This window comes from Aythya marila (assembly GCF_965140915.1).
Source record: "Aythya marila genome assembly, chromosome: 4".
Classification (NCBI taxonomy): Eukaryota; Metazoa; Chordata; class Aves; order Anseriformes; family Anatidae; genus Aythya; species Aythya marila.
Window position 1 is genome coordinate 71,073,977 of NC_139045.1, and position 25,949 is coordinate 71,099,925.

Sequence of the window (25,949 nt, forward strand, 5' to 3'; positions counted from 1 at the left end):
GTATAAGGGGCCGCAGCGCGCCCCTCGATCTTCCGCGTATCCTTCCGCCGCCTCCAAAAGAGGCGCTTGTGGGTTAAACCTCGCCTCCGCTGCCGCACCGATAGAAGCGGCGCGGAGCGAAACGGCCTCAACCGCGCCGCTTCACCCTCTCGGCCCCATCCGAACCCTCCGCGGAGGCGGTTATCCGGAGGGACTCTTTGCGGAGGGATACCACCCTCTCCATACACACACACACACAAACCGAGAGAGACCATTTGGGGGCGGGGCCACCCGTGGGCGCCTCCCCCTCCGCACCAATCGCGGCGGGAGGCTCCGCGCCGGGCAGCCAATGGGCGCGGCGGGCGGCGCGGCGGGGGGCGGGGCTAAGGAGCGGCGGCTGAGGCGGCTGAGGGGGAGCGGCGCGATCGCGCCCGGCGCTGTGTGGAGGCCGCGGGGGGGGCGGGGAAGGGAAGGGAGGGGAGGGGGGGGAGGCGTCTCGCTGAGGGGAGGAAGCGGGCGAGGTGCGGCTGAGGGGCGCTCGGCGGGGAGCCCGGCCGCCTCCTGCCCCCCTTTGCGAGCTCCTGAGGGGGAAGGCAGGAACAAAGAGGCCGCGGGGGCCTCCGCTTTGACGAGGGGGGGGGGGTTCCTGCCGGCTGATTGATTGATTAATTAATTAATTAATTAACGAGGTGTGGGGGGGGAGGGGGGCGTGAGGAGGGAGGCCGCTGCCTCTCCGTTGCTTCTTCGGCCTCGCCCTCCCCCTCCATGAGTTAAGATGGTGCTGAGGCTGGAGGGCAGCTGGTCGCTGCTGGTGGGCAAGCGCTTCCTCAGCCTGCTGGGCGACGACGAGGGGCCCTGGGACACGGAGCGCGTGGCCGAGTGGCCCTGGAAGGCGGGCAGGATCCGCGCCGTCTCCCACACCGACATCTCCAAGCCAGACCTCAAGGTAAGCGCCAGCTGCCCCCACAGGCCTTCGGGGAGGCCGCTCGCCTCACGGAGTCCCGCTGCGGGCTGTGAGGCACACGGGGTGTCAGACCCCACAAACACCCCCTGCTTTTGGGGCAGAGGTTGGTGGAAGAAGGAGAAAACTAAACCCCGTGAGCCTCCCTGCCCAGCTGGCACGCCGGCTGAAGTGCCCCAAGGTGCTGGCACTGTTGCCGGAAATGGCCCCGAACTCACTGGAGGTGGTTGTGTTCCACCAGCGCCTTCAGAACTTTTTCTCGTGGCCGATGTGCAGGAATTACCTCCTTGTGCGTTCCCCAAGTGTGCTTGGAGACCTCGCTTGTAAGCGATTTTCTCCCCTGGAGGTGCTTATGGAACCGAAATGCTCCTTTTCGTGTGCTGGCATTTCTTTCTTCTGCTCTGAAGGAGCTGATAAGGAACAAATGGTTCTGTTGTCTGCAGTCAGTGCTGCAGATGTAGCAAATCCGTGCGTGGGGCTGGAGGCTCGGAGACTCTTCTTGCATGGTGGCTGCTTCTTGATGGTGATTGCTGGTGGGCTTCTTCTGTGCCCCGTCAATTATTGCAAGCTTGGTGTAATTCATTAACTGTGTGTTCTGGGGGGAAACTGGGAGGCTTTGACAGAAGCCTGTAAGCACCTCTTTAGGAACTGTAGCCAGGAAAGCTACCTGAAGTATTTTTAGGATATAAAGTATTTGCTAAGGCCAAAACTTTGGTACAGTAACAGAATCTTGGTACTCCAGTTTGTTTCTGCAAGGGATTTGGGCGGGCTGTCCCATGACAAGTCTTCCCATTAAAATTGTTTCCTTATTTTTTTAACGGGGAGAGTTTCGTGACCTCTGGTTAACCGAGGAAGCACCTTTCTGAACAAGAAGGAAGCTCAGCTTTCCATTTATTTTTTGAACGTGCAAACTTTGGGGGGTGTTGTGGAGAGTCCCGAGCTGTTGGAGGCTGAGCTTCTGGTCCTGTGTGTGTACCTGGGGTGGAGCTTGCCCCACGGGGCCGTGCCTGTCCCTTACTTGCTGTGTGGAGAAGGATGTTGTTGCAGAAAACTTCTTGAGGGCTTTCTCTGGGACTAAAAGGGAGAAGGAGCAGGTGCTCTGGGGGACTTCAGTGCTCCACTGAGTGCCTTGTAGTTGGTTACGGTGCTGCCAGAAGCGATTAACTTCGTGCGTTCTGTAGTAAAAGCGTAGAAGAAATGGTGAAGCAGACAATCGAGGCATAAAGAACTTCTTGTTCCAAAATACGTGCTGCCTCCTTCCCTCTGTCTCAAGGAAGAGCAATGTCTAGGACCACCTGAGATAGTGACGGATTGAAAAAAGCATCCAGAAGAGTAGAAATCCTTAATCTTTCCCACCTTGCTTCTCACAGAACGTCAGGACCGAGCTCCAGAAATGAACGATTGCCTGTGATGTTGGCAAGCCTTTTCTCAACCGTATTTTCCTGCTTGAGCAGTGTTGATACTGCAGCCAAAACAAGCCATTCTGGTTCTGGTAGTTGTGCTGTTTGCTTATCTCTTTCACTGTTTCCGTGAACTTCAGGATGCCTCAATTCGGTTTTGCACCCATCAGGGCTGCAGTTCCTGCCTGCGATCGTGCCACTCGGCGTGCGTGCTCTTACTTGCCTCTCCCCTCGCAGGGAAGCTGATCGCAAGGGGAAGTTTCTAAGATTCGCTCAATTAAAGCTTCTCCACTTCTAGGGTAAACGAGCTAGGTGCTATATTTAGGACAGTGATATTTCCTGGGAAGGAGGAGAGATCTCTGAAGGTGTCGTTCTCTACTGAGTTATTTAAATTCCTGTAGCCAGGCAAGGTTTTATTTGTGGTGTGTTTTTTTTTTTTTTTTTTTCCCCAATCCTTTGATCATCTCAGTGTTGCTTATCAAAGAATGGCAATGCCACCTCAAAGGAGTTGGCCAAGAAAACATGTTTTTAGCACAGTGACAACTGCTTTCCTCTTGAAAAGTTTGTATACGTGCTTCAGAGATTTGTGGAGATGAATATCAATTAAAAGCAGGCAGGAAACAACCACACTATGTAATTTCATCTCCTTTACTGGCTTACTCTCGCTTGGGCTTCCAATAAAATAACTGAAGTTTTTCTTTGGGACTCTTATTCTGAAAATATTTCTGGAAAAACAACTCATCAAACGCCCTAAATATAGTGGGCAATGCATGTGCTACTGTCCTACGCAGTCCTTTAAAGGTTGTTTTTGCTTGTTTGCTTTTTTTCCCTGACTGTAAACACTGGTGGGCCAGCGAACTCCCCTTGATCAATAGAGGGCTTTTTGAGATGGGAAGGTCATCGAGTTACATAGCAATGGGAATGTTTTGTGTGACAGTAATGATGATGAGCCAATTAACTTTAACTACACTTAGAAACCCTAAGTCAGTCTAGGATGCTTTGATGATCACTTAATTGTGTGACAGGAGGGCAATATTCTTGTTCTCATTGTGTTTCTAATTAATTTTTTAGAAGAAAATGTTGTTTATGATGTTTATCTTGTATGGGATGGAATATTAAGCTATTTCCTTTCCTTCCTTTCTGCAGATTTGCGTGGAATTTGATGATGAGTCATGGGAAAAAAGAAGATGGATAGAGGTCTACTGCCATAAGATGAAAGCATTCCTGGTGGAGCAAAAGCTGGTGCTGGCCGAAAGAAGAACTCAAGGCAGTTCTATAACGCCTATCCAGTGGCCTGCCATGGCAAGTACACGGTTGGCCTGACTCACTTGGGCTCTGCATGGCCATCTTCTAAGCACAGGGCTTTCTGCTCGCTACTTTTATCTTAGGTTCTTTGTACTGTGCCTCGAGTACTGTTAATTCTTCAGTAATTCATGATCTGAGACAAAAATAATTTGAATGACTCTTACGTGATGGCTGTCTGCCACGGCTCACTTGCGAGCTCTAGTTTTTGTGCATATAAATACCTGAGCTACACCTCCCAAGCCAGAAATGGAAGCCTCCTGCAACTGCCATGCATGGCTGGCAGTGCAGATCAGCTGGTGGAGGTGAACGGAGGATTTTTCTCTGCTAATGTATGCAGCCAGTGTAGTTTTACTTGGCTGCTTTGGGTATTGCTACTCCTAAGCTAGTTGTGCATGTTAGCTGAGGTTTGTTTTAAGCAAAGCTGATCTGAACAGATACTCGCTAGATATAGAGCTAAACAGGGTGGGAGAAGAAGTGGAAAAAGGAGTCCTTAACTTTATTTCCTTCCCCTTGCAATAATATCAATATATCTACTACTAGATTTTGCTGATATGTTCTGAAATTCTGCTTATTTCAACTTAGCTGTTGGTTCTTTACGTGCATCTGAACAGTTCACATCTCCATTTTATCCACAAGGCTTCTTTCCGTGGTGTGTTTAAAGGCTCAGTTCATGCAGTGTACGTGTTAGGTAGCTCATTGTAGGAGTGAGGTGGGGTAAAGTAAAGCACAATGTTGGAACTTACCTTGGCAAAGATGTTTTCCCCCTTTCCTACCACTCAAGGGAGGAAAGAAAGGTCACAAAAGGCATGTGGGGATTTAAATAAATAAATTTTGATTACTGCAATTGATTTGAGTGTACAGGAGAGTATGTTTCTGACAAATAGAATGGCTTTGCAAAACTTGTAATGCCCAGTAGCTCCTGGAATGCTTGCTTTTGCTCTTACAGTGATACTGCCCCTTTCCTAGTGCTGTTGTAACTGAATTTAAAGCAGCAAAGGGGAAGAAAATCTTTCTTTGCGTGACCAGTCCTTCAGAAACCCCCACACATACTCTATCAGAACAATTTTTTCCTCCTCTTCTCTTTTAAATGGGGCATAAATGGACCTTTTGCATAAGGGGGAGTTATTCTTGCTGCTTGTGATTTTCCAGGCACCAGATGTGTACCCACTCAGGGCTGTTAGCTGAAGGGCTAGACAAAATTTCATGTTGTACGTATTAAGAAGAGTTCAGAAGCTTCTTAAAGTCTTTGTTTCATGGCTGCTCTTAAAGCCTTTGGTTTACCTGAAGACAAGATCGTTGGACTGGAGTGGTATAACTCTGAGGCTAAGTCATCATTCATGCCTAAACTAAGGCTTCGGTATGTTATCAGTGCTGTGTGAGCTTTAAGAACTCACCTGCAAGCCCTGCAGCAGCTCTTCAGTGCTTTGCTAGATATTCTTCTGCTCTACCATGAGGAGGGGTCTTCATGAACACGTCCCCAGTTGGAACTCCTCATGCTAGTAAATTATTCATGTTAGGATGAGTGGTTAATGATTGTTAATGACAGCCACCTAATGTCAATTCATTACTCTTTCTAATAAATGAAATGAATTTCAAATATAATCTAGTGACTTCTTTATTAGGCTTGTATGAGAAAGTTTATTATACACTTACTTTATTTCAAGAGTTACATGTAGATGGGAGACCTTAACAGGGAAACAGATGCAAAACTAAAATCATTGTAATTAAATGAACATGAGACATGATGAGGTCTTACTCTGCTCCTAAGAAAATGCTTATCACTTTTCTAGACGTACAAATCCTTAGTGGACAAAGCTGGTTTGGGATCAATGGTGTCGGTGCGCTATCTGGGCGAAGAGAGATGTGTTTTTCTTTCTAAAGACCTTTTGACACCCATCCAGGTAACTTTGTATGGCATCATAAACGTGATATGTAAACCTTCTTATCTTGCTGTTTAAGATATCTGAAGTTAATGTGTTCTAAATGCAAGGCTTTAAACGGGTAAAAGCTTGGAGTAGGTGTGTACTGCCACAACTCATAAATGTCAATTCTGGGTGTGGTGTGTGTCCAGGTCGTATAGCACAGCTGGATGAGGGAGGGGAGTGTAGCAGGAGAGAGATTCAGCTCAGGTGGCAGCAGTTGCATTGTGTTGATGGCAGGGGAAAATCTGGAACGTTTCCCTTTTGTGACCGTGGCTGTGAAAGGAATTGCAGAGATGTCTGGAATAAATCTTGCTGCTCAATGGAAACACATGACTTCTAATCTGAAACAATTGTGGAAGTGGGCAGGATGTAAACGAGGTGGTTGAATTATAATGCCTTTGTTGAGCACCAGGAGGAAAATTTGTTAGTGAAAATTAGGCAGAGGCAGGCTGAAACAATTGCCCTGCGTGGCTGACTGGTCAGGCATTATGAGGAATAGGATCTGCTGCTGGGAAAGGATTTAACCTTTCTAGAAAAGACCCTTGAAACCCTGAATGAAATTAGTAGAAAGTAGAAATTAGTCCCACGGAGAGCCCACTGGTAGTGCCACCATTAATGTTCTACTACTTTAACTTGTCACCAGTCAGCAAGTAGACCACTTATTCTGAGGAACTAACAAAAACCAGCCTTAAAACTAAATGCAAGTTGCAGATTGTCAGCTTGCCTGCGTTGGCTCAAAAAGCAAGTAAAGATTTCTTTATATGGAAGCCTCATCTCAATATTGCAATGGAGAAAGCTAATTTTCTGGCATCTTGAATAACAGTTCTCTCACTGCTGGCTCTCGAGCCTTCTGCTTCTTACAAATACCAGAGCAGTGCTTTGGATATTAAAAAAAAAAAAAAAAAATCATTTTTTTTCTTATTGGTACTCTGAGCCATTGTTAAAAACTTGCTCTCAACTTCCGATTTAGGAATGCTGAATGTTGTTGAGGAGCTTATTTTAGTTAAAAATAGAAGAGGGGATGTAAATACATGGTGCTGAATAATTATGAACAATTTAGATGCCTCTGTTTTCATTCATATGAATGTTTTATAATGTATAATGGTGTCTTGACATGCACTGGATCCAGGCACTATTGTTATAAAATAAATAGAAACAAAACTCGAACTATCTGCATTTACAGCTCTTTGGGACTATTATAAAATGTGTATCCACTAGTTCTAAGAACCTAATCCTAAATTAGTTTGGTTAAACTTAGTTCTCGTTAGCGATGTAGTAAAACCAAGCCAGATTTTGTTCTTTAGAGCCATATTAAAGTAGATCTGGAGAGCTCCCTCCACGCTGGCTTGTTAGTCGTTGTCCCAGGTTAGTGGTAAGGAAGTGATGTCTGGGTTAATAAATATGATATCCTGGGAACTGAAGGAACACAGAATAATGAGAAACTTGTTGGGCATGTATGAATTGCTGCTATCTTGTTTCTAAATACTCATGCCTCTTTGTTAATCAGAAGCTTTATCCTTAATGCCAACTTCTATATTTTGCTTCTAAATAGGATGTGGACAGTTCCAGGCTTCATCTTAAGGACGATCAAAATGTTAATGAGGAAATTCAGGCTTTGGTGAAGAAACACTTAGATGAAACACGCTTGGTACAAGGTATAAGCATGCTCTGTAGCAGAAAATTTCATCAATAAATACCGAAATCAAAAGGGAAATCTTTGTGCTGATGGTGGAAATTATAATAATCCATTCTAGGAATTAAAGCTTTTTTATAGAAGAAAATATACTGATTCTGCTTTTGCAGCAATGACTGAATTCCCCACGATTCCTCACATTTTCCAATGTTAAGTCCTTCTCTTGTAAGAGCAAGTGCACAATTTAGGCGTGTGTAGGTGTCCTGACTCTTGTGAAAGAGATATCAAATGTATAGCAATTCTCACTGAAATTACTGGGAGTTACTCGCTGTCTTCAAGTAGTGTTTTTTTTAAACTTCCAAAGCTTTACACAAAGGCTGCTACTTAGTCAAATTGAAATTGTTATCTTTAGATTTGCTGGCCTCAGATTCTTGCTTACGGGTAGATACAAGCGTCTTTGTTAGTCATGTTTGGTTATGCAAGAAACATCTTGCTTTTGTGGAAAGGAAAATATTACGGCTTAGAGTTGTCATCCCCAATACTGGAAAGGGGAAAATTCCCCATCTAATCAGAGAATCTCTGCTTCCTTGTCCATTGATTTGTCTTACTGTCTGAAATTTGGAGGTCAGCCTGGCTCCTGCTGCATGTCTGAACATCCAGGAAGCTTAATTGAACTATCTGAGAGAAGCAGATAGCTGGAACGTAGATTATCATGCTCTTATTTTCCTCCCTCAGCTATGTGGAAGTTGTCTCAAGGTTCTCTGTCTTACTTACTCATCTTGCATCCAGTACTGTTGGCAAATTCACATTGATACCTGGATAACGTGTTGGTCTTTGTGCACCCTTTTTCTGAAGCATTTTATCTTTTATTTTTTAAGGTGGAAAAAATATAATTGGTTCAAAAATTAGAATTTATAGCCTGGATCCGTCTACCCAGTGGTTCACAGCAGTCGTTGTGAATGGTAATCCAGCTACACGGACTCTAGAAGTCAACTGTCAGGAGGTAAGAACCAGCTGAGGTGGGCTTACAAATGGAGATGGGGGAACAGCTGGGGTCTTCTATTTGTATCCCCACCAGCACCATTTATAATTCTTTCCTTTACATTTTAAGCTAGGAGAAAGTAGGGATCAGTGTGGTGCAGTGCAATCTGTTACCCCAAAGTGTTTCTGCATTACTTCGTGCTGCTGGTAGAACTGTCAAATAACAAATGTCAAGTATCTAAGCATAGTCTATACCATAACACCTAAGATAAATACATTCAGACTGTAACTTCCACCTCTAACTGACTCCTCTGTTGTTTTTCTTTGTTTCTTTCCAAGATTCCAGCTTTAAAAACTCTCGATCCAGAGTTAATTCATGTTGAAATCATATATGACAATAATGGAAAATGTGGTAAGAGCTGTTATTGTTTGTACTTCAGATACCAAGTTGGAAATTTGTGCTAAAATGGACTAATCTGGATCACTTTCCATTCCAGATAAATCTAAAAAAATTGGGGGTGTGAAAAGGAAATCCACAGAGAGTAGTGGAAGCGTTGATGCTAAACACACAAAATCTTCTCCCGAGGTAATGTCTTACCGCATTATGTGTGTCTGTGTTATGTAACTTAGTCATGTCACTTCTCAGAATGGCCTTAAATAAGGATTAGGTATGAAAGTGGAATAATGAACCTAATCCCTGGGAGGATACGTTGTGTTCACTGAAACTTGTCTAGGCATGGGTAGAAACATCTCGTGTTGCAGTAATCAGAGAAAAAGTTACTAAACCTTGAAGGTCAGGTTTTCATTTTCTGAATTGTTTTCTGCCCCCTCCTTGTGCTCAGGCATCAGCCTGCCTAGTCATGTATTCTGTAGTGCAGTTAAGCACAAGGCACTTCTCAGGTGCGTAGCCTTTGCTTTTTGCCTTCATTCTCTAACTATTTAGTTTTGTACTTAAGCCCCAAAACTCTAGCGACACTTGCATGCTTTGAGGATCCAAGCTACACAGATAAAGGTCTGGAAGAATGTTGTGTCAGTACAAAAAGGGAACATGGGTACCTGCATGCCAATATTTATTTCTTTTCTGAGTGACTTGGGAGGTGTCTGTCCTAAGAAAGCTCCCTGAAAGGCCAAGAGAAGATCTGGGTAACTTTATATAGAAATGTAAACGTCAAATACTGGCTTGACTAAAGAGCAGTACTTCAGACTTACCCTATACTTTTGCCCAGGTGCTTCAAAAATCACATTTTAGGTGGGGCTAGCCTTGTGGAAGCTCTTCGGTGGTGGTAGTAGGGGATATTTTTTGTGTGTTTTTGTTTTGGTTTGGTTATTTGATTTTGATTATTGGTTTCTGTGCTGAGTCAGCATGTAGATCTAGTTACTGTCTGGATATCATTATTAGAAATCTTTAACAGCTTCACAAGGATGCAGCAGGGAGGTAGCAAGTACAAGATAAGATTCCTCAGTGACAAGAGTGATCCGTCTTGTATTTGTATTTTGAGGAAGAGTGTTTGTGCCACAAATCAGCATGAAGTAGCTCGTGCACCGCAATCATCCTCTGCTCGTGTTGTTGCTATAGCTCATGCTTGAGTACCTTTAGTGTCTTTCAGGCACTCAATTTGCCATTCTTGAGCTTTCTGCACATTCAGCCATTGAGCCACTCGCTCAATGCATACAAAGCCAGTCTTTATTTCATATTCCAAATGTACTACAGCAGAGTTACCACCATCTGAATTCATGGCTTGTTTTTCCTTAAAGCGGTGCTGCTGTTTATTTAGTTCTGGTTTTCTGGTCTGCCTTCCTTCTAAGGACTGGATCTTTTATCACTTTTTTACTCTTTGGGAAATGTCTCGTAAGCACTTTGAGAAAATAGTTGAGTGTAGTTGGATAAGGAAAATAAGCTCTATTTCTTTGATTTTGGTGGAGTGAATGTGTTGGATTGGTAAGCTGAAGCTATAACTTGTTTTTTAAACTCACTGTGTGATAGCACTCTGACTTGTAATGTGGAGTTAATAAACCCCAAGGTTTTTCTGAGAGCTTGCCTTGATGTCTGACAGCTGTGTTGTACAAAGCAGAAAGGAAATATTTTAGAGTTGATGTTAATGAGCCTGGTGTAACTTGCAGCAGTAAGTTGAGCATGTGGGAGTGGGCTATGGGTTTTGAGAGCTGAGGAGGGAGTCTCATGGAAAACAACTGTTTCTAAGGACTCCTAATTCGATAGGCCTGTTGTATTCCTAAAAGAACTGTAGCTTTATAAAGCTGGATACTTAATCAGTACAAGATTTCTTTGCTTGCCACTGTAGAATCCTGGTGCAAAGACTTTCTCCCTGCAGGGAAGTTCATGTATAGATTTTTGGTAAACTCTAACTTCACAGTTCTAATTTTCCCTGGGATTTCCAGAAGAGCTCTGAAAGCTGTTTCTGATTACTGTAACCAACTTTGAAAGATCTTTGCACTGGTGGTAACAAGGAAGAGCAGAGCTTTCTATCTTCCTTTCCACCTTAATGTTACACGCACCACCTGAAGTCTATGGTGGTAACTGGGAGGAGGGGGGAACAAATTAACAGGAACAGTGTTTCTTGGAAGCTATAATGTTTAAAAGGGCTTCACATCTTTTGAACCGAGTGAGGAATGGTCTTCAAGCTTTTAAACAATCACTAATAAACTTTTATTTTTAAGCTTAACCTTGTAAAGCAGTATTTGTTTTGGTGGTGGTGTTTTAAGTATTTAGAACTGTTAAAATCTTTCTTGCAGGTTTCTCAGAGTCAGGGACATGTGCGGTCAGTACCAACGGTGTTTGGTGAAGCATTGCTAGGATGTACTCCTGCTAATAAAGACCAAAGGCATCAAGGCTTGCCCCTGCCAGCTAACTCTCCTCCCAACCTTGGTGCAGAAACTCCTCAGGGGTAAGGAATCAGTTTATGGTTGCATGGACTATTCTCCTCCAAAAATAATTCAAGTTCTTAGAGTAAACTCAGAAGTAATTTTTACGGAACTGTAGTAACTCAAGTCTTCTGTAACATTGGCATAGGAAAGTGATAGATTTAATTGCACTGGGTATGTAATTTTCTTGCTTTTGCCGTGTGTGTTGGGGGGGTGTCTTTAAATCGAAGTAGTCGCCCTTCAGTGTTGCAAGCTGGTGTTCCTGTGTCATTGTGCCCGTCCACAGTTGAATGAAGTACAGGAGGACTTCCCATGGTGTCCACTGCTTGTCAGACGTGTCCCCCACCTGCCTTCCTGAGAAAAACTAAACAGGACACCTTCAGGCACATTTCTTGTAGGCTGTTTGCTTACAGATTAAGTACAGGTCCTCAATTACATTTCTGTTCAACAGGTATTTGTGTTGGCTCTAAACTTATTTGTTATCTGTCAGAGCCCAGAAAATATCCAGTGGAGCTTAAAACCTTTCAGTACTGAGGTTACCACTCCAAACTTTCCTTGTACAAATTTGAGCTGATGCTGTGTTTCTGTGATAAAAGTAACTCTTAAGAGGCATGGTCAAGGCATTTTTCAATCAGATCAATCTCTCAAAAATATAAATTTCTACAGCAGCTGTGACGGGAGGAAAGGCAGTTGGGGTCTGAAATGAAAGCTGTGCTTTATTCAGCTTTCTGACTAGAGCAAGTGTGGGAACCGTACTGTAGCATGTAACTGTTTTTTCCTGAGTGCAAACCACAGCTCCTTTCCAAAAGCAGAATTCGAAGGTTACAGTGTGGTGCCTTTACCCCCAGTTCTGTCACAAAGATTTATATACTTAGTACAAACAGTGTGATAGCTGATACACAGAATTTGTGGTTCCTTTACAAGAAGTGGCATTGGCTTGCAGAAAACGTGACTTTTCATCTGATCTTATTGTGGGGGAGTAGTTTTACTGTCTCAACATAGGCTTGTTGTGTCAGCCAGAAGCACAGTCCCTGCTGAAGTTTCTGGAGTATTGGAGCCTTCTAATTTAAACATGCACGTGAAATGTGTTTGGTTATACAGTTACGTGGAGAAATGCAAAAGTAACTTTAGTTGTGAGAAGGTAGTGGAGTAGCTGCAGTAGCTAAATGTGCACATCTGTGCTTGTACAGTTCTATCGCTTTGTTTCAGCTCTTAAAAAATAATAAACAAAAATCGAATGCAAATCTATTGAAAATCGCACAATTTTATGTCTTCGAATGTCAGAATTAAAAGTATATGGTTAAATTTCTTCAAGATCTAAACGTGACTGGGTTTGAAGAGCTGATGCTGTGGTTTGTTTGATACCTAGTTCTCTAAGTATTTTGTCTTATGTTTCAGCACATGTAGACGGAGCTTACCAGAAACTCATCCTTCTTGTCTTAATGCTGGAGTTAAACCATTGAAGGACGAATTGATGGCCTTCCCCAAAGTGACGTATATATCTAAAGAACAAACGCAAAATCCTAACGATCAAAATGGTAAATATACCTCTTTGACAACCTCAAGATCTTCGTCTTTGACTGATTCAGCTAACGGAAAGGAAACCAGCTTGAAAAATACAAATGAACCTCTAATGAAGCCCACCACAAACTTTCCAAAAGAATGCGTTTCTGCAAAACAGATGCAACACCTTAACTCTCCCGTAGCAATACCAAGAGTCAACAGCACTGCTGAACTGCAGAGGACTTTAGATTGTCGGCCCTCAACCTCCGATGCTCATCTTCTCTCTCTTCCTGAGTCTGGAGTTAAATCGCAAAGCAGCTGTAACAGCCAGAACAGCCAAAAAGGAAACAAGATTGACGAACACGCAGACATGGAATTCTTTATTAGGAGAAATTCAAGTGAGGCTCTTTTTGAGAGAAGCGAAAATGAAAACTTCTGGACTGGAAGTGCCAAGATCCAGGATAATGGCAAGTATTTTTTAAAACTTGCTGTCATTTGAAAGTCCTTGTGGTTTCTGTGTGATGTCATACAAGTGTATCCTTTGTAACGTACACAAAAACAGTAATTTAGACTGTGCGAGCAAGTGATCTGGAATTTGAGTCATTTGTGGGCTCTTTCACAAGGTGAATGCAATAAAACAGGAAAATATTCTTTCCCGCACAAGGAAAAAAGGACTAATAATTCCTAGAAACAAAGTTTTTTTTACAAAATATCTCCAAGAACAGAATGGCAAAACAGGTTACAGGAACACAGTTCTGTTTGGGATGCAGAAGCTGATGGTGTAATGAGGCTGCTTTTTTTAGCTGTGGCCCTGAATTTTGTAATTGTAATGAGAAGTGGATGTTCTCAACAAAGCTTTGTTCAAAAGGGACTTTCCTTTGACTTGTCAAGAAGAAAAATTAAAAAAAAAAAAAAAGGCCACTGTGTTATTTGTGGCCTGGTTCCACTTGCTATGCTCCAAGTTTTCCATGTGTGGCAGGATGGGAATTGCTGTAGCTGTCACCAGGAGCCCAGCTCCTTAAATGTGTCTGTGCTGTGTGTTGGTGCAGCTGATCGTCCTGCTTCTGGGAATCTCCCTGCACACCCACCTCTTTCTTTCCAATCTCATGTTGCTTGGTCTTGTACTACCACGTGCTGTTCCTTAACTAAGGTGGGCAAACAGCCAGCCAAGCAGTCACTGCTGGGTCTCACCTGCAGTGTGGGAGGCAGAGAGACGTTTGGCATCTCCTACGGTGAGCTGCTGAAATCCACTGCACCTTGAGGGCTGTGAAATGGATGGGTACTTCTGCCCTCAGTACTTTTGAAGTCTCCATGCTCAGATACTCCAGCCCTGATAGTGGAAGAAGTGCTTTTGTTGGAAGCAGCCACTCTTTTGAGATAGTTTTCTGTGAGGGGTGAATGGATCTGTTAAGGTTGGGTTCCCAGGCTGTGTAACTGGACTATGTGGGTCTACACGTTATTTTGTTTCAGTGTAATGTGACATGTACAGGAAAGGTTGACACAGGTCTGTTTCATGAGAAGACCTTTGCTTGCACCTTTATATGATGAGCTAATTAGTTGTGTAACTCTCACTGCTCTTCCCCACAGTCATGGTCCGCAAGTCAATTTTAGCAGATGCTGCTAAGGTGAAGAAGTTGCAGCAGAGCGGAGAGGCGTTTGTACAGGATGGCTCCTGCAATAACATCGCACCTCACCTGCATAAATGCAGGGAGTGCCGCCTGGACAGTTACCGAAAGAACAAAGATCAGAGAGAGTCCACTGTCTTCTGTCGATTCTTTCACTTCAGAAGGTAAGAGAAATATTAATTGCGTAGATCTTGGTGGTAGTTAAACATGAAGAACAAGTCACTTGTTGGAGTTGGCCATCTGTCTTGTTATTTCTTCTCTCCAAGGCTGGCTGTTGAGTGCTCACTGTTAGCTATAACGTGGATCTTCTTTTCCTGGGCCAGGTGAAGAACAGCTTTGTGGTTGACTTGTTCCCATTCAGGGCTCTGATTTAAAACTGCTGGCTGTCAGCGCGTAGCTGTTAAGCTATAAGGCCAGGATACCTAAGCAAGGAGGGGTTGCGTGTGTTTTTCTAGCACTTAGAAATCTTCTAACAACTTAATTTGAATAGAAAATATTTTGGCAGGAGTTTGAGCTGTTTGTTTTGCTATTCTGGGCTGAATGCCAGGGGGATAACTGGAGTTTAGTTTGAGTGCTTCAGCTTGATTGTACTGGAGGTGCTATCGAGAGGTTAGACTCCATGCTTGTCCCCCAGGGATCAGCAGTGGGACACGTGAAATGTTAGACACATTTACAGCTGGGGAAGAGTTCCAGTAAGTGACCGTGGCCTTTCAGCCCAGAACAATAGAAGAGTGATGGGCAAAGCCCTGGTTTCATCTTGTGTTTTGCTCCATTTTTTTTTTTTTCCACTTCATGCTTGGGAGTTTGTTTCTCTAGGCTTGCTATAAAAACACTTAATCAGCATGCTTACTGGGTTTTGAGGAGAGCAGGTGGGGAAGGGGGGCAAGGCAACTTTGAGGAAAACCCAGTGAGCGCTGAGTGCTGTTTGCTTTCTCCAAACCTGATCTGCAGCTTCAGATCTTCCCCTCTGTGCCTGATTCTTATTTTTATTTGAGCTGAACAGTCAAGGCCTTTGGTTGTTTTCTGTCTTCAGTTCTTAAGCCACCATAAGGAACCCTTTCAAAAAGGGCTTTAAACTGTTATTTGAAGCACATCTGTAAGCCCAGGGTGGATGTTGTCAAACTGTTGTGTTTGGCTGTTTTTAACATGTCCTTTCCTTTGTTTTCAAGCTGTATAAATTTTTTCCATGAACTGTTTGATCTCAAGTCCAGATGTTGCGTGCCTCTACTTATTTTCCCCCCAGCCATCTAAATTTTGAGATATGGACTGTGTTATGTAGGGGAAAAGTAACACTTCTTATATAAGAGAAGAAAAACAAATACCACCTCCCACAAGGGAGACAGAAAGCTTACCAATCCTTAGCTCTACTTCTGATTTTCAGAGGAACGGGTTTCTTTGGGGGTGTCTCTAGGTAGAAGAAAGAAGTTCTATGCCTGAAGAGCTTTTGAAGAGAGAAAACTTGAAAGCAGAAAAATTACAGACGTTTTATTGACAAGAAAATATTCTTTTCCATTGTTTGTTTCTTGAAGTTTCTTTCTCTCTTCTTCAACACCCAAAAAAAAAAGCAGGACGTGTAGCTGAAAGCTTAAACACAAAGATGCGTTACTAATCTGTGATTTATCCTCCAGTACAGATTTACTGTAGTAAGTCTTGAGATAATTGTGGCATTCGTTGAAATGCTCAAATGTGTGTAACAACACACCATGCTAATTCATCTTCGCAGAGTAAAAAAAAATTGAGACTTGACTGCAGCTGGATCCTTCAGTTCACAAGTCAAAGTGAATGGAACAATCCGTGTTTATTGAACATGAAATCTGCGAAGTCTGAAAACTGCTGTTCTCTGTAATACCAGCCACCAGCATGTTTCCAGGCCACTCACAGTGATGCAGTGAGCAGGTGTTGTCATCACAAGTCAGATTCCCTCAATAGCACTTAATAAAAAGATTCCTGAAAACATAAGCATAACTCTAGATCGCTTTTTTACTTAATAACCTCCTAACAAGTCCAGATCTCACTCTTTCTGCCTGTCAGAATCACTCGAGAATATATCTTCAGACTTTGCTGTAGAAAACGGATGGGTTCTTTGAAACTTTTTGGCAGCTACTTCAAAACCAATGGCTACTTAAATATAATGTTTTTAAGTAACACTTGTGTTCTGAGTTGTACCTGGTTCTAGATGAATCCCTTACTGTTGCTTCCTCTGGATATGATCCTTAAAGCAAGCACAATTTTAAAATGATGTTAACCTGATAATTTTAGTGTAATTAAAAAAATGTCTTTAGAAAGCCCACCTTACTATAGAAACTGTTATGAGTCTCCTTTTCTTTAAATGAACAGTATATTAAACACGTCTAGCACTTCTGACAAGTGTGTTTAGTCATGTCCTTTGCAATCATGAAGTGTTCAACTCCTTGACACATGGTGTACACGTTTACAGTGTAAGCATTGACTCACTGGGCCGAATGTGAAGTAATGAAATATTTGAAGTAATGGGGTTTTCTCTTTCCCCCCACCCCCTCTTTCCACAGGTTGCAGTTCAATAAGCATGGGTTACTGCGTGAGGAAGGCTTCTTAACTCCGAACAAGTATGACCCTGAGGCTATCAGCTTGTGGCTGCCTTTGTCAAAAAACGTCGTGGGTCTGGATCTGGACACAGCGAAGTACATCCTGGCCAACATCGGGGACCACTTCTGTCAGCTCGTAATATCTGAGAAGGAAGTTATGTCTACGATCGAACCACACAGTAAGAGCCATTTGTGTTTAAAAATACCTCTATCTTAACAACTTTATGTGAAACTTCAAGTTTTTGACCTGTGTGAAAATGCATTGTAAGTGTTTGGAAGGGCCATTTAAGACTTGGGTGTTGCCCTCTGCTCTCAGAGGAAACCTAAGATCTAGCATGAATTAGTTTTATCAGCTCTTTGCTCGTGGTGGGGGGAAACCGTAGTTCTACCCTTCTTTGTCAGAAATACTCAGTTTTCGTGTCACAAAGAAAGCGTAGAGCTGTTATGAAATGAAGTGTTTAAAAAAAAAAAAAAAGGCTACAGCAGCAGGCAGCTGACAACCAGCTATTTTTAGCATGCAAGTAAAATAAAGCTTTCCTGTTGAGTGCACAGATTCTGGTAGGTTGTTTTGCTCCTTTTTTGTTGTTTGTGCATTACGGAGCTAACGTTGCCTGTAAGGTCAGTAAAAAAAAAAAAAGCTTTCTCCTCCATCTAAAAGCAGAGGACCAATTTCCCGTAGGTCGGTTTGAAGCAGCTGTCAATCCAGCCCTACTGAGGACAGCCCAGAGATGTTATTGATGGGGCAACTGCTTTTAGAGCTCTGTCGGTGCAGGCAGGGCTAACCTCAAAGCGTATTACAGAGCTCTTTGGTCACATCAGAATCCCTCTGTAGCAAAAGTGAGCAAACAATCACTCCTCAGAGTAGAATGGCTCTTAAAATTGTGACTGTGTGTTGTTTGGTTTTAGTTATCGTTATAACTAGATGACAGAAGCAATACAGCTTAGAAAACTGTCTACCCCGGTGTCTTCTGCATGCTGGGTGGTATAGGCATTACGTAAACGTCCCGTCACTTTACCAGTCACTCCAAGGTTTGGAATAGAAGAAAAAACCTGAACATCATTGACTGCCTTCAAAAGGGGAAGGAAAGACTTGAAATATTTCAGAAATGCTTGCTGTGGGGTCCTGCCCTGGGCTACTTGGAACCTGGAAACTCTGTTCTTCACTTGAACTGGAATGCTTTCAGGCCTTTGGAGTCGGTGTGTCAATAGCTAGGGTGACAGATACAGACTAAAATATCAAAACAGCTTTGGAAGGATGAAATCTGGGGGGGGAATTAATGAAACAAAGGGTGTAGATGTGTATTTTTAGTATCAGATAATGCATGTTAGCATATGTGCAACAAATACACTGCTTAAAACAACAACAAAATAAACATGTCAGCATGTCAGTTCTGGAGTTGATTTCAAAGGAGCAAAATGTTTTGATTTCCTCTTTGCTTGTTTATAGCCCTAGTTGGTGTGTGTAAGGGAATTGAATTTCATTAAAATGGAGGAGATTTTTAATGCCCTGGCTAGGAAGGAAATAGTTTAGTGTCTTAGCGTATGTCTTAGTAGTTAGAGAGAAGGGTTGACTCTGATCTACTGCTTTTAAGGTGTGGGTAGAACTGTTCGTGCTTGATATTCTGCCAGGTGCTGCAGAATTTGCTGCTGATGGCAGGTAATCAGTCTGACATTAAAAAGAATGCCGTTCACTGGTGGAAAAGATTCTTGGAAACAGGCTTCTGGACCCAGGTATGAGGCAGCTTGAGTAAGAGTGACTGAGGAAAGAATTCGGGATCATGTAGCAATAGAGAGGATAGGGCAAAGAAGGCCTTAAGGCAGGGGTGGCAGGTATGTAGAGCCTTAAGACAATTGTGAGGGAGAAAGTGATTTGGGAGAGTTTCCTTAAAGAGTTCCTTCAGTGGGAAAAGCACACGTGCATTTGTTGCTGTGTAGGGAAAGATTGACCAGTGGAGGAAGAATGGCTTGGTTAGGTCTCACAGCTCTTTGGCAACCTCGTGCAAAAAGGAGGCCTACGGAGAGAGAGAGAGAAGGCAGGGCCAGGTGACAGGGAGGAAACAAAATAATGGGAGGAGAGTAAAAGGACAAAATCGGGAAACTGAAATGTCAAATTATATATAAAATAGGAAAAAAAAAAAAACAAAAAAAAAACAACAAGCCTTCATCCTTTGTTTGGGGAATTAAAGGATTGGCATAGAAAATAATAAATACAACACAATTTTAAGAAGTGGAGAAGAAAAAGAAAGGAACTGGTGACAGGCCTTGGGTTCATAGAAGAATCTTGAAGCAAGAAGTGAAACAACTTTTACCTCCTGCTATGAGCAAATTGTGCCAAACTATTCTACTTTCGTTCCGTACATAGTTAATGAGTAATATGCAGAGGAAAAGGAACTTTTCACAAATCCTGGCACGTTTGTGTTTTTTTTTTTTTTTGTAAAGCATACTTTAGGAGGTGTTCTTTCATAGCTTGCTCATAACATTAAGAAACGTGGCAGAAAAGTTTCAGAAGTTATGAGTGTGGAGGAGGTAGGAGGCAGAAGCTGTTTCTTGTCTAGTCTAGTTTTCTAGCTGTCTACATGATGAAACGTAGTACAGGCATAAATGATACGTACATAACGCTGCCCTGGGAGGGCCCGCAGTGTTTTGGAAGACACTTGGCATCATTGGGGATTTTTTATGGGATCATTGGGGATTTTTTATGGGAAATGGTGAAATGACTTGAAGCGAGAAAAGATGAATTATTTGGGTGTGTAATAAACCTGAACAGAACGGTCAGTTGCACAAATCAGAGAACAACTGAGCAGGTAGCTGTTCTGAGAAGGTCTGATACACGTCATAACATGTAGAAAACTTACTGAAAGTGAGAGAATGCCATGCTGTCTGTACTACACCATAGAGGACAAGTCCAAACTGACTGGCAATCTAGACATTAAGCCTAGCTTGCTAGTAGCAGCTTAGGTTTCTTTTTTTAGGGCAGCTGTGGAATTTTCCATTAGGAGAGTGTCAACAATTTGCATGTTAACATGAGCAAAAGCACATCAGGAGTAACAGGTGTAGTTGGGTGCTGCGAAGGAAAAAGCAAAATGATCTTGATTGCTCAGACTGTTCTGGGTGTGCTTTTTCTGAATCTGTGACTACAAAGGATTTGTTTTGGGATTCTAAAAGAGAACGAACTGAGTCCTTCTTGTATCAGCAAAGTATTTTAATGTTGCTATATTTAGCACTCAAATTTTGGTTTTGTTTAAACTTAACACTTTGCCGAACCTGTCGATTACCACAGAACAGGTAGCCTGGAAGCGTGCAGTTCGTGGGGTTCGAGAAATGTGCGACGTGTGCGACACCACAATCTTCAACCTTCACTGGGTCTGCTCCAAGTGTGGCTTCGGTGTGTGCGTCGATTGTTACAGGATGAAGAAAAAAAGCCTCCATGAAGGTGAGAATGCACATCCTTAGATGTGCATCCTTCCCCTTACACAAAGGGGAAGAGGTGGGTAAGAAAAGCTGTAGCTTTCCAGAGGAGGATGAAAGGCGTACTAATAAAACTACTTAATGGTGCTGTTTTACAGATGATGACTCAGATACTTTCTCCTGGTTTAAATGTGTGAAGGGGCAGGTACATGAGCCGGAGAATCTAATGCCTACACAAATAATTCCTGGAAAAGGTATTTAAAATACTTGATTGGGAGGGGAAAAGAAAGTTGTTGGCTTCTGCTGTCTTTTGTATGTTGTTGATATTGCAGTAAGCAACTTTTTTGATATCTAAAGCTAGTTAAAGCTCGGTATCTATTGTCAAAGGGTTTCACTTCATAATCTGGAACAGCCTGTGTACTTGGTACTATTCCATTATCTTTGACCTTTACACGTGAAGTTTTGTGACTTCTTTGTAAAGATGAAGTGTGTTCCTATGCTATTGTCCAGCTGCATGGTATATGCAACTTTAAAAATGGTACTGAATGCTGAGTGTTCTAATTAAATGTGAGCTTCATTAATTACTCTTTTCCTTCAGCACTCTATGATGTTGGTGATATTGTTCACTCTGTACGAACAAAATGGGGAATAAAGGCAAATTGTCCCTGTGCAAACAAGCAATTCAAAGCACTATCAAAGCCAACTCTAAAGGAGGATTCAAAACAGGTATTGCTACCATTTCTCTCTCTTGTCTGTGTTCCTGAAATAATCCCTAGGTTTGCCTCAATCTACCCATATCTGAAGTCAGACTTGGCACAGACGTGCCAGTCCTGGCTGCTGCTGCTGCTAACCTCACCATGTCGGTTTTTGTTCAGTGGCTTTAAGCTAAAAGAGAGTAGGTTTAGATTTCGCTATAAAGAGGAAATTCTGTACTCAGAGGGTAGTGTGACACTGGCACAGGCTGCCTATAGAAGCTGTGGATGCCCCATCCCTGGAAATGTTCAAGGCCAGGCTGGATGGGGCTTTGGGCAACCCAGTGTTTTCCAAAATATAAACAAATTAATTATTTCATTTTGCAAAGAGTTGCAAGAAAGCAGTGTCCTTTAAATTATGTATTTTCAATTTTCTATATACTTATTTGTAAATTTATTTTGAGAAGAAATACGGGATCCTGAGCCCAAGAAGCAGGCTGAACTTGATTTTGGTGTTGGTAGTAATCCACAGGAGAGGTGAGGAACATTGTGAAGTGTTAAAAGCAAGGAGGATGGTTATGTAGTCAAAAAGCTAGCCTATGACTGACCTAGCTTCAGTCTTCTTTTTCTCAAGATTTCCTGTGTGACCCTGAACAAAGAGCAGTATTGAATTTTCTGTATGTCCCTTTCTGCAAAATGGGGCAAATACTTGTTTTACATTGTTGCACAGGTGGTGTGGGGGATAAGCTTATTACAGTTTGAGGCATTTTATACAATGTCGTATTTTGGAATTCTTACCCAAGTATCAGCAGTCACTAAGAGATGAAACAAATGTAGCAATAAGCAGATGCAGGTGCAAAATAATCTCTTGATTGCATGTCTTTGAGAAGAGAAATTTCGCCAGAAATCCCAGGCTAAAGCAGTAGTTGTGGTTATTAGCCTGGCAATGTTGAAGTTCCAAACAAAAAACACAGCTACCTGGGAGATGTACAGTGGGTCGTGTGCTTGTGTTCTGCTGGCCAGGGCAGAGCTGCACTCATTCACATATAGTTGCTTTAGACCTGGTAGGTAAGGGGATTTCTGCTGCTTTCTTGAGGGGGGGAAAAAAAATTAGAAGCTCTACAGACAAGTTTTAATGTAGTGAAGTAGACCTCAGGCTTAGCCCTGGTCTGAATATCAGCTTTTACTACTAGCATGGCGAGAGAGCAGCTGTTAAAACTGTATCTGGTTCCCAAAGTAGTCCTAGAAAAATGAATCTGGGAAACTCAGTTATCTTTATTTGTCTTGAGGAGTGAGGGACTCCATCTGCTCTTGAAGCTGGGAGGTCAGTTTCTCCTGGATCTTCATCTCTCACCCATACTACATGTAAGATGCGGTGCTGACCTCTTGTGGAGATCGGATTACTTAATGGAGGGCCAAACCTTTTTATTTTGTTTACTCGTATCTTTATTGTTGCTTGGTTTACCCATTTTTGAGTAGAGTGTTTGTATTTAATCAAGTTCTCACCTTGTGTTTTTTTGTTTTCAGAACTTGGTACCTGGAGAGAGGACCAGCCTTCAGCATACCAGCTTAGTCCTGAGCCCACAAGTCACTACACATGATCCTCCTGTAAAATCAATGGTTGGAAGTAAACAAACTGCTTCAGTGAACACTTCTCCTTCGTTAAGTTGGCTATCAAATCTAACGAGTGGAAACGTGAATAAAGAAAACAAAGGTATGTGCAGAACTGGTAAAGAGTAAACCCTTTCTGTCTATTTGTTTATTTTAAAATAATAATTTTAAAATGTTGATCTTTAAGGAAGTCTAGCAAAATAAATAATTCATCAGTGTATTGAGAGATAGTGTGTGTGTGTATATGTACATACATATGTATATGTGAGCATCTCATCTCCTTTTAAAAAAAATAAAAGAAAAAATCAAAGCATGGATTTGTTCTGGTTCAGAGGATTAATCCTTGCTTCATTTTCAGATGTTTCTTTCTTTTCTTCATTGCAGAAAAACTCCTCATACCCGTTTCAAAGAATGAAAATAAGCCTCTTCAGACACTCCCTAGTTTAGCCAAGCCTACTGCAGCCCTGCAGACGTTTAACAGTGCAATATTAACACCTGTAAGCAACAACAACACAGGTTTCTTGCGGAATCTCCTGAATTCTTCTGGAGGAAAGGTATACAATTTTTTTTTACTGTAGTGGCTCAAGTTGATACCAAGCTTAGGTTACTGTTCTAAACCTGTGATCAGCTATCACAGACACTTGTCACAGGTTAAATTCCTTCTTTGCTTGGGAAAAAGGACTTAATTCAGTGCCTGCTGCAGTGCTTCAGATAGCCCCATTAACTATCAGGAAGTCTTGCTTGATGAGGGTTAGGAAGCAAGTGATAAAGCTGACAGATTTACTCAGGATAATGTCTGGCAGCTGCATTAATTGGTGTGTCCATTAAGTAGTCTCAAAGAGAACCATCAAGGAATATGGAGATGGAGCTAAAAACCTTTTGTGCTGGGTAACTTTCTTGTACTTAGCTTGCAGGCTGGTTTGCTTCAGATACTCCTAGGCTTTATTTGCTTTTACAGATGCAATTTGAAAGTGGTGGGGTAAAATATTGGCCTGGAGGGTTCCTTGATGAAACTGCATTTCTGTTCTTTGATATGAAGAAAGCCCTGTTCCATGCTGTACTTCATTGGTTTCTGCATTGTTGCTGAAATCGGGGTAGAACCACTTCTGCCAGAACGCTGTAGTCAGTATCAGAAGTGACACTGGCATTTAGTGATGGTGAATTTCTAGACAGCAGAACTTCTGCAGGCTTTTCTTTTGCTGTGTGATCGTGAGCCGGAGTAAAAAATCTTTGAAGTGGCGAATGTTATCAATTCATCAACATTAAATATATCACCTTTAAAGTCTGCAGTACAAAGAACAAGACAACAGAGAAGTACACCAACTTTTTCTGTTCTTTTTTCCCTAAATCAGACAGACAACGGACTCAAGAGTACACCCAAAATCCTTGATGATATTTTTGCTTCCCTGGTGCAAAACAGAACCATTACAGACTTGCCTAGGAAACCTCAAGGATTGACTATAAAGCCTACAATAATGGGCTTTGATACGCCTCACTACTGGCTGTGTGATAACCGCTTGCTATGTCTTCAAGATCCCAACAATGAAAGTAATTGGAACGTCTTCAGGGAGTGCTGGAAGCAGGGACAGGTATTTGAGATGTTCTACTTTGGCCATTTTCAAGTCATATCCTTTGCACTTTTACATAAAAGGCAGGTTAAAACTTACTGCAATGATAACCAACACTAAAACTTTATAAAATGGATTACCTGAACATTTATCCATCCTTTTATCTAAGGATCTAAACCTTACTACTTGTTCAGTATGTTTTATGGATTACCCACCCTATTTTGGTTGGGATTAGTGGTTTTGGTGTTTAATGATTCTTAAGGGTGTCTTCTTCTTTGTAGCCTGTAATGGTGTCCGGAGTGCATCACAAACTAAATGCAGACCTCTGGAGACCAGAGTCCTTTAGGAAGGAATTTGGCCAACAGGAAGTAGACCTGGTTAACTGCAGGACCAATGAAATCATCACTGGCGCTACTGTAGGGGATTTCTGGGATGGATTTGAAGATATTTCAAGTAAGCATGATTTTTTTGCTTGTTTATTATGTTTTTGTTGTTTTGGTTTTCTAGTAGGTAAAATATTCAGCAGCAATAATCTTGTCCTAGCATAAACTTGCCATCCTTTAGCAGCCTCAAGCAGAATAAAAGACACTGCAGGCTTTTTCTTCTGCAGACAGTGTCTGCCAAGTATTCTCACCATGTATGCTTGCAGGATGATGGACTAAGTAGAAATTTTGCCAGCCCTGTTAAGGACTCTCCCTGAGGGGGATGTTTTGGCTGCCTTTAGTCTTTTGGGGAAGCATTCTCAAGAAGCTTAGGATCTTCCTAGTGAGTAGGTTCACTTTGCTTTATGCTCAGCAAAGTGAAACAAAATCATGTCTAAGGTTGATGTTCACAAGGTAATTGGGCTTTGCTGCCTGATCCTTTACATTTTGAGTTGCACAAGCTATTGAAAACTAAGGCTTGGTAATATTTGACAACAGGTCGTCTGAGGACAGAAGAAGGAGAGCCAATGGTGTTGAAGCTTAAAGACTGGCCTCCAGGAGAAGACTTCAGAGACATGATGCCTTCTCGGTATGAATTTACAAAGAAACTGTTCATTTATGTGGTATACCCCCGAAATAATAGAACGTAGAAATACTGTTACGTTTTAATGCCTGCTTCAGCTTTGAAAAGCAGTTGGTCTTGTGTGAGCCATTTTGTTTCTCAGGGATGCCTGACATAGCTAGAAATGCTAAACAAGTTCCATGATTGTTGAAGTAGTAAAATATATATTGATAAGTAAAATGAGTGCCTAAAATTGGTTCTGATTGCTTAAACTTGTGGAACTTCAAAATGAAGGCATTTAAAAAATCTAAAGTTTGTTGAAGGGATTTTCATGAAATCCATCTTAAGTGTTCTGACTTACTTTATCTGATACTTCTTGAGATAATTGCACAAAAAAATAACACTGCAGTTGCAACATGCAATAAAAAAAAAAATATACCTCTTGTATTCCAGTCTTACCTGTTTAATTTCATTTCCTGGTGTACCATATTCCACCACCATGGGAGGAAGGAGTATGGTTTCTTGACTGAAGAAAGTTTTTGTTGCTGTTGTTTTTTAGTCTGCTGCCTTTTTATCATTTCCTAACGCTAAATCGTGCTGTATCCTTTTAGGTTTGATGATTTGATGAAAAATATTCCATTGCCAGAATATACAAGGAGAGGCGGCAAGCTCAACCTTGCCTCTCGCCTTCCCAACTACTTCGTACGACCAGATTTGGGCCCCAAGATGTACAATGCATACGGTAAGGAGTTTTTCACGCTATAGGTCATTCTGCACACATTTGAATCAAAGCTTACTATAAATTAGGAGATTCCTTCTAGTAGTAGATCATCTGATTAATTACTTAATTGGAAAACTTAATTTTGGCTCATTTTTAACTGATGATCATTATGTGGTGATGTAAAATGTTTTTTGTCTGGGTGGGCTCAAGCC

General features: G+C 42.1%; 1 protein-coding gene across 1 annotated transcript in view; it reads left to right on the plus strand.

Moving 5' to 3' along the window:
- The first annotated feature begins 512 nt into the window (after positions 1 to 512).
- Positions 513 to 25,949, plus strand: part of KDM3A (lysine demethylase 3A) — a 31,945-nt gene continuing 6,508 nt past the window's right edge. Inside the window, exons 1-20 of the mRNA XM_082760032.1 lie at positions 513 to 925; positions 3,487 to 3,642; positions 5,436 to 5,546; positions 7,120 to 7,222; positions 8,079 to 8,203; positions 8,521 to 8,593; positions 8,679 to 8,767; positions 10,933 to 11,084; positions 12,460 to 13,031; positions 14,152 to 14,353; positions 16,718 to 16,932; positions 20,034 to 20,186; positions 20,320 to 20,415; positions 20,760 to 20,887; positions 22,381 to 22,567; positions 22,849 to 23,018; positions 23,817 to 24,053; positions 24,314 to 24,485; positions 24,953 to 25,043; positions 25,628 to 25,758. Of these exons, the coding sequence (XP_082616158.1) occupies positions 755 to 925; positions 3,487 to 3,642; positions 5,436 to 5,546; positions 7,120 to 7,222; positions 8,079 to 8,203; positions 8,521 to 8,593; positions 8,679 to 8,767; positions 10,933 to 11,084; positions 12,460 to 13,031; positions 14,152 to 14,353; positions 16,718 to 16,932; positions 20,034 to 20,186; positions 20,320 to 20,415; positions 20,760 to 20,887; positions 22,381 to 22,567; positions 22,849 to 23,018; positions 23,817 to 24,053; positions 24,314 to 24,485; positions 24,953 to 25,043; positions 25,628 to 25,758 (3,334 nt within the window). The 5' untranslated portion in view covers positions 513 to 754. The remainder of the gene's footprint in view (positions 926 to 3,486; positions 3,643 to 5,435; positions 5,547 to 7,119; positions 7,223 to 8,078; positions 8,204 to 8,520; positions 8,594 to 8,678; positions 8,768 to 10,932; positions 11,085 to 12,459; positions 13,032 to 14,151; positions 14,354 to 16,717; positions 16,933 to 20,033; positions 20,187 to 20,319; positions 20,416 to 20,759; positions 20,888 to 22,380; positions 22,568 to 22,848; positions 23,019 to 23,816; positions 24,054 to 24,313; positions 24,486 to 24,952; positions 25,044 to 25,627; positions 25,759 to 25,949) is intronic.